This window comes from Gobio gobio (assembly GCF_949357685.1).
Source record: "Gobio gobio genome assembly, chromosome: 24".
NCBI lineage: Eukaryota > Metazoa > Chordata > Actinopteri > Cypriniformes > Gobionidae > Gobio > Gobio gobio.
In genome coordinates, this window is record NC_137120.1 from 41,830,039 (window position 1) to 41,838,586 (window position 8,548).

Here is an 8,548-nt window from a genome sequence, read left to right on the forward strand (position 1 = left end):
ATCACAGTCCAGATGCAGCCCACATAGATGAAGACGAGTGGACACAAGTGTGTCATGTAAAGCTCTTTAGTGCACTCGCATAATGGCAAAGAGAAGCCAAACCAAAACTAACCCAATGTATAAAATGTATCACAACATGAACTTCGGTTCGGTCCTTGGTGCGGACTTACAGGTGTGAAAACGCCCTAAAGCTCAAATCTGTGGTTTATTTATAAAGAGAGCTCCTCTCTGAACATGTGATCTAGTTGTGAGCTCCAGTGGATCAGCGGTGCTCAGCGCTCATTAACCCCGGCGAGAGCAGCCTTTCCTCGGCCAGTCCTTCTGCCGCTGGCTCTGATGTCTCTGTGGTGGTTAAACATCAGATATAATTCATCTTGTGTTGATCTAACGGCCCATCTTTGCTCTCATGATCATCATTTGTTCCCTGGCGTATCGCTTTGACTGAGGGCAAAGAGAAGTTTCATCACTTTATATTTTAGGATATTTAAATACACATGCAGTGAAGATAATGTAGGAGTTACCTGGACCACATTAGTGTGGCTATTAATGTTTAATATACACTCCCCTAAAGGATTATTAGGAACACACACTAATACTGTGTTTGACCCCCTTTGGCCTTCAGAACTGCCTTAATTCTACGTGGCATTGATTCAACAAGGTGCTGAAAGCATTCTTTAGAAATGTTGGCCATATTGATAGGAGAGCATCTGCAGTTGATGGAGATTTGTGGGATGCACATCCAGGGCACGAAGCTCCCGTTCCACCACATCCCAAAGATGCTCTATTGGGTTGAGATCTGGAGACTGTGGGGGCCATTTTAGTCCAGTGAACTCATTGTCATGTTCAAGAAACCAGTTTGAAATGATTGGAGCTTTGTGACGGTGCATTATCCTGCTGGAAGTAGCCATCAGAGGATGGGGACATGGTGCTCATAAAGGGATGGACATGGGCAGAAACAATGCTCAGGTAGGCCGTGGCATTTAAACCATGCCCAATTGGCACTAAGAGGCCTAAAGTGTGCCAAGAAAACATCCCCCACACCATTACACCACCACCACCAGCCTGCACAGTGGGAACAAGGCATGATGGATCCATGTTCTCATTCTGTTTACGCCAAATTCTGACTCTACCATCTGAATGTCTCAACAGAAATCCAGACTCATCAGACCAGGCAACATTTTTCCAGTCTTCAACTGTCCAATTTTGGTGAGCTGGTGCAAATTGTCGCCTCTTTTTCCTCTTTGTAGTGGAGATGAGTGGTACCCGGTGGGGTCTTCTGCTGTTGTAGCCCATCCGCCTCAAGGTTGTGCGTGTTGTGGCTTCACAAATGCTTTGCTGCAGACCTCGGTTGTAACGAGTGGTTATTTCAGTCAAAGTTGCTCTTCTATCAGCTTGAATCAGTCGGCCCATGACCTCTGACCTCTAGCATCAACAAGGCATTTTCTCCCACAGGACTGCCGCATACTGGATGTGTTTCCCTTTTCACACCATTCTTTGTAAACCCTAGAAATGGTTGTGCGTGAAAATCCCAGTAACTGAGCAGATTGTGAAATACTCAGACCGGCCCGTCTGGCACCAACAACCATGCCACGCTCAAAATAGCTTAAATCTCCTTTCTTTCCCATTCCGACATTCAGTGTGGAGTTCAGGAGATTGTCTTGACCAGGACCACACCCCTAAATGCACTGAAGCAACTGCCATGTGATTGGTTGATTAGATAATTACATTAATGAGAAATTGAACAGGTGTTCCTAATAATCCTTTAGGTGAGTGTATATTTATAATGAAAATGAAAAGAGTGGTGTTTTATGACATATTTCTCCTGGAGCGCCTTGAACGCGCGTCTATTTCTCTTCAAACGCTCGATTTATACACACGTCCAATTCAATGTAGTGGATTCAAAATGTTCAAAATTCATTTGACGCTCTATTCGCCTTCGGTGTGAACACTTAAGAAATGGCAGCCATTGGTTGAGTGACATACATCAGTCTTGATCTCTGCCTTGCCCGTGAGTTCGTAGGGAAACAGGACCTTGTCTATCAGATGAATGACTCCATTGGAGCACTCGACGTCACTGGTGAGGATCTTTGTGTTGTCGTTGATGTACACAACACCCTGAGAGACACAAGCAGATGCTTCATTGATTTGCAGAGGCATTTTTCACCTTATTCAGATTAATCAATCAGAATATTACAGGTTGCTACCAATAACATAACAAAAGCCATCTTTACACTGCAAACTGGGCACAGAATCTGACATCATTCACCGAAAGCTTAAGAATTGTGTTTTTCGGCCCAGTCTCTTGAATTTGAAATTAGCCCATGATTTCCTCTCCCTCAAGTCATCCGAGGTGTGTGTGACATTCTTCTCTCAGACGAATAAAATCTGAGTTATATTACAAAAGTCCAGGCTAATCCAAGCTTTAGAATTGGATTCATAGTTGCTCTGTTTTTGAAGTGCATCTGTCCGTCATATAACTGCTCCAGCGGCTCTGGGGTGTTAATAAAGGCCTTCTGAAGCGAATCAATGCGTTTGTGTGAGAAAAATATCCATATTTAAAACTTTATCAAGTAAACTTTCGGCCTCCGCCTTCTGTGTAAAAGTGTTGAATGTTGAAAGTGAAACTCCAGATGTGTGTGTGACGTCATGACGAGCGAAGCTGAGCGTTAGTGTGTGTGTGTGTGTGTGACATCATGACGAGCGGAGCTGAGCGTTAGTGTGTGTGTGTGTGTGTGTGTGTGACATCATGACGAGCGGAGCTGAGCGTTAGTCTTTCCATCCGCAGGAGAACTTCAACACTTTCTCCAGAAACTGAACAGGGAAGGCCGAAAGTTTACTTGATAAAGTTTTAAATATGGATATTTTTCTTACACAAACGCGTTGATTCGCTTCAGAAGGCCTTTATTAACACCCCAGAGCCGCTGGAGCAGTTATATGACGCACAGATGCACTTTTATTTAAAAACAGAGCAACTATGAGTCCAATTCTAATGCTTGGATTAGCCTGGACTTTTGTAATATAACTCAGATTATATTCGTCTGAAAGAAGAATGTCACACACACCTCAGATGACTTGAGGGAGAGGAAATCATGGGCTAATGTTCATTTTTGGGTGAACTATCCCTTTAATTCAGATAAAAATTCTGTATTGAAAATATAAAATGTGTTTGAAACTTCAAGTACTCACATCTCTAACGCTGAAGCGTAATTTATATCCGCTACTGGTGACGACTTCTTTGACAGATTTGAGGTCAGATTCACGTAATTCCTCACAGCTGACGATGTGGAAGCGCAGCAGGTCTGAGCTGTGGCTGCTGTTCATCCACACTTCAGCCTGCGGAGTCTGAGCATCACATCACAACAACAGGGTCATCACAACAACATCACAACAACATCACAACAACATCACAACAACACCACAACAACATCACAACAACAGGGTCATCACAACAACATCACAACAACATCACAACAACATCACAACAACATCACAACAACATCACAACAACAGGGTCATCACAACAACACCACAACAACATCACAACAACAGGGTCATCACAACAACACCACAACAACATCACAACAACAGGGTCATCACAACAACACCACAACAACATCACAACAACAGGGTCATCACAACAACACCACAACAACATCACAACAACAGGGTCATCACAACAACACCACAACAACATCACAACAACAGGGTCATCACAACAACAGGGTCATCACAACTGAGGAGACTCAGTCCAATCAATACAGAAGTGTGTGTGTATACAGTTACAAGAAGAAGTGTGTGAGCCGCTCGCAGAATCTGTGAATAATGATGACCCACGGGTGTGTGTGTGTGTGTGTGTCGTTCCCTGATGACCCACGGCTGTGTGTGTGTGTGAGTGTGTGTGTGTGTGTGTCGTTCCCTGATGACCCACGGCTGTGTGTGTGAGTGTGTGTGTGTGTGTGTGTGTGTGTGTGTGTCGTTCCCTGATGACCCACGGCTGTGTGTGTGAGTGTGTGTGTGTGTGTGTCGTTCCCTGATGACCCACGGCTGTGTGTGTGAGTGTGTGTGTGTGTGTGTGTGTGTGTCGTTCCCTGATGACCCACGGCTGTGTGTGTGTGTGTGTGTGTGTGTGTGTGTCGTTCCCTGATGACCCACGGCTGTGTGTGTGTGTGTGTGAGTGTGAGTTTGTGTGTGTGTGTCGTTCCCTGATGATCCATGGCTGTATGTGAGTGTGTGTGTGTGTGTGTGTGTGTGTGTGTGTGTGTGTGTGTGTGTGTGTGTGAGAGTGTGTGTGTGTGTCGTTCCCTGATGAACCACAGCTGTGTGTGTGAGTGTGTGTGTGTGTGTGTGTGTGTGTGTGTGTGTGTGTGTGTGTGTGTGTGTGGCCGAGGGGGCGTGGTTTTGCGAGGTCTGTAGCGGGAGAGAGAGGGAGCCGAGCGGTGAGTAAGTAGGTCAAGTGCAGATGACGAACACCTGTCTCTGATTGCAGTAATTGGCGTGGAGAGACGAGAGAGAGAGAGAGAGAGAGAGAGAGAGAGAGAGAGAGAGAGAGAGAGAGAGAGAGAGAGAGAGAGAGAGAGAGAGAGAGAGAGAGAGAGAGAGAGCTGGACTGGGACTGCACACACACCTCCTGCCAGAGGAAGCAAAGTGGAACCCGAGTGATCGTCCTGACGAAGATTTGAGTGAATGTTATTGTGTTTATGCGCCCACGTGTGACTGTTATGTTTGTATCTGAAAAATCTGAGTAATAAAGTCGCAAGTCCCAGTCACGCCGACCCCGTCTTCTTCCTTCCTGCCCAATAAAGACAACGAACCGCATTACAGTGGTGCCGAAACCCGGGAGGGAAGAAGATCGCCGCCGCCATGCAGACTCCGCCAAGAACGCCACTTGCGGACATCGTCCAATCGCTCGCCGGTCTTCATCAGGAACACCACCAAGATCTGCTGGCCGTGAGGGAGGAGCAGCAGAAGCGCTTTGAGGCTCTCCTCCGTGCCCAGCATGAAGACCGCGAGCTGATCCGGAGCCGGATGGACCGGGAGATTCGGGCCGTCCCCACCCCCGCCACAGGCTCGACCGCCGCCGTGCCTCTCTCCAAAATGGGTCCGCTGATGACCCATACCCCTTTTCCACCAAGGCAGTGCTAGAGCTAGATCGGAGCCAGAGCCTAGTTTCAGATCGGTTCTTTGTGTTTCCACACCCAAAGCCCCAGCTCCGAGCCAGGAGAAGTGGTTCTTAAGTAGCACCAAAACATTGCTGGGCTAGAACAGGGCTAGAAGTAAGAACCGATTACGTCAGGCGCTGGGGGCGGAGTCAACAAGACCAACACACACTGGAGATCCGCCATTGCTGAAATAGCAGCTAATGGAGCTAACAGCTGCTGCTCGTTTGTAATCTCCGTCTATACAAATTACGGCGAACTGCATGAATGCGTTGGATTCGCTGTGTTTTGATGCCGATGTAGGATCGTAAAGCCATGTGAATCAATAGTAACGCAACGTTTGCATTGTTGATGGAAGGCTTGTTCGCAGAGGTGCTGTGCAGAGACCGATCGCCGTCTGATAACCAGTCCAGCGAGAGCATATGACTCCTATTTGCTTTTGATTCACTCATGCGTTTTTTTTTATATCATCCGTGGATCGGTCTGCGCAGTGCCGATGCATCTTGAACAAGCCTGGTGGGTGTGTGTGTTTCCCGCTGCCCAGGGTTGCCAGGTTTTCACAACATAACCCGCCCAATTTCTACTCAAAACAAGCCCAATTGCATTTCTGGGGGGCTTCCCCGGTAAAAATCACATTTGGGGGTAAAATATGTGTTTTTTTGGCATGGTTGCCTACTAAAATTCACATTCCTGGGGCTAAATATCACATAATTGGGGTCACTTCAACCCGCAGACATGAAAAAACAGCCCACGGACTTGGCAACACTGTGCGCTAGCGTTGCTGAGAAAGATGAGCCGTATACAGTGACGTAAGACTGGCTCTGTTGTGGCTCTCAGCATGTGGAAAAGCAAACGGTTCTTAGAAGGCTCCTCAGTCGAACCAACTATGAACTGGGACTAGCTCTGGCTCTGAACTAGCTCTAGCACTGCCTTGGTGGAAAAGGGGTACCAGAGGCTTTCATCGACCTCTTTGAGAGGTCCGCCGAGGTCCGGGGATGGCCCCAGACGGACTTGGTCAATGTGGCTCCTGCCGCTGTTATCCGGAGAGGCACAGGTAGCCGCACACCAACTGCCAGTCCAGAATCTCCTGGTTTACGATGACCTGAAGCGCGCCATCCTTCAGCGGGTCGGCCGGACCCCGGAACAACACCGCCAGCGGCCGGCCCTTCGCGTTCGAGCAACAGCTCCGGGACTCCTGCCTCAAGTGGCTGATGGCCGATGGAAGCGACGTCGAGGGAATCATCGATCGTGTGGTGCTGGAGCAATTCGTTTTGGTCCAGTGCCACTGCCCGACGTCGCTGAACCAGGCCATCCAGTTGGCGGAGGACCAGATGGTGGCGTGCCACGGGGTCAGCGAGCCCCTTCCTTCGGCTTCTCTCTCTCTCTTCTTTTTCCCCCTCCCCTGCTCTCTCCAAACCGGTCCCCCTTCCCAGGTCTTGCGGCGGGATGCTGCCTAGGGCGGTGGGGAAGTCTGGGCCGGCTTGTTGACGTTGCGGGGACCCAGGGCATTTTATCGATCGGTGTCCGGTGATGGAGGTGGGAACACTGATCCGGGTCCCCGACGCGCCACAAGCTGCCCCCGATCAAGCTGGCCTGTACCAGATACCCGTGCGTATCAAGAGGGGTACCTATCAGGCTTTGGTGGATTCAGGTTGTAACCAGACCTCCGTCCATCAAAGTCTGATTCAACCTAAGGCATTGGTTAATGGCTGCATGGCTAAGGTACGGTGTGTGCACGGGGAAGTGGTGAACTATCCGTTGTTGCCCGTGGATATTCAATTTTGGGGACAAACGCATAGTGTTGAGGTTGCAGTTAACCCGCACCTCCGGCATCCGATAATTCTGGGAACCAATTGGCCAGCATTTAATAAATTATTGGGGCACTTGTGTGCGGATGCCTCTTGGGGAAAACAAGTAAAAAGGAAGGTGACGGTTGCTCAGTTGGGGGAGGTGGATTCGGGACCTCTGGGAGAAGTTCCGGGGGAACAGAGCGCTCTGGAGACTCCCATTCTCACAGACCGCGATGACTTTCCCCTGGAACAGTCCCAGGATGAGATGCTCAAACACGCGTTTAGTCAGGTCCGTTCCATCGACGGCCACCTCCTCCACCCTGACCAGCCGCTCTCTTATCTGTATTTTTCACTCATAAAAGATAGGTTGTATCGGGTGACCCAAGACGCCCAGTCAAAACAAGATACAACCCAGTTGTTGGTGCCTAAAAGCTACTGGGAAATGCTTTTCCAGGCGGCTCATTCTGATCCAATGGCCGGGCATTGAGGACAAACGGCTACACTAAACCGTCTCATGGCCCCATTTTTCTGGCCGTGCATTGGCGAGAATGTACACAAGTGGTGTGCGTCTTGTCGTGAATGTCAGTTGGTGAATCCACCGGCCAACCCAAAAGCACCATTGTGCCCTCTTCCGTTGATGCAGGTCCCCTTCGAACGAATTGGTATGGACCTCATTGGGCCATTAGAACGGTCGGCACGAGGGCATCGCTTTGCTTTAGTCCTGGTGGACTACGCAACGCGATATCCTGAAGCAGTTCCGCTCCGCACTATTTTGGCGAAAAGTGTTGCGAGCGCACTGTTTTCTTTAATCTCCCGGGTGGGAATCCCAAAAGAGATTCTCACCGAACAAGGCACGGCGTTTATGTCACAGACGATCTGCGAACTCTACGAATTATTGGGCATTAAATCGATTCGCACCAGCGTCTATCACCCACAAACCGACGGTCTGGTGGAATGTTTTAATCGCACGTTAAAAGCCATGATTCGTAAGTTCGTTCACGAGGACGCCAAAAATTGGGATAAATGGCTAGAGCCTCTGTTGTTCCCTGTACGCGAGGTCCCCCAAGACTCCAAGTCCCCCAAGGTGCTGGATGTCCTTAGAGAGGCTTGGGAGGACGGACCTTCCGCGAGCAAAAACAAAATTCAGTATGTCCTGGTCCTCAGAACAAAACTCCACACTTTGGGGCGGCTGTCGATGGAGAATTTGTTACAGGCTCAGGACAAACAGCGACAGTTGTACACCAGAGGCGCTAGACTTCGTAAATTTTCACCGGGAGATAAAGTGCTTGTATTACTCCCTAATTCTAGCTCTAAATTACTCGCGAAGTGGCAAGGGGTCACACAGCGAGTTGGAGATCTCAACTATGAGGTGATACGATCAGATAGGGACGGGGCACGTCAAATTTACCACCTCAACCTGTTAAAGAAGTGGTCTGAGGCAGAGTCAGTGATGCTAGCGACGGCAGTGAGTGGAGAGGAGGATCTCGGGCCAGAGGAAGTCCAAAAGCCTCAATCTCTCGCTCTGGCCTCTGGGGGAGACCACCTCTCACCCTCGCAGCTCACTGACGTAAAACGTTAAAAAGCAGAGTTTGCTGACGTGTT

At 49.0% G+C, this 8,548-nt stretch overlaps 2 protein-coding genes across 2 annotated transcripts in view; both read right to left on the minus strand.

Annotated features, from left to right (window-relative positions):
* Positions 1 to 8,548, minus strand: part of LOC307120889 (uncharacterized protein) — a 678,898-nt gene that overhangs the window by 80,150 nt on the left and 590,200 nt on the right. The gene's annotated exons all lie outside the window — the stretch shown is intronic.
* The window catches only part of stab1 (stabilin 1), a 96,173-nt gene that overhangs the window by 26,652 nt on the left and 60,973 nt on the right, over positions 1 to 8,548 (minus strand). The window contains exons 48-49 of the mRNA XM_079808056.1: positions 3,187 to 3,342; positions 1,984 to 2,115 (exon numbers count right to left, since the gene is read on the minus strand). Of these exons, the coding sequence (XP_079664182.1) occupies positions 1,984 to 2,115; positions 3,187 to 3,342 (288 nt within the window). The remainder of the gene's footprint in view (positions 1 to 1,983; positions 2,116 to 3,186; positions 3,343 to 8,548) is intronic.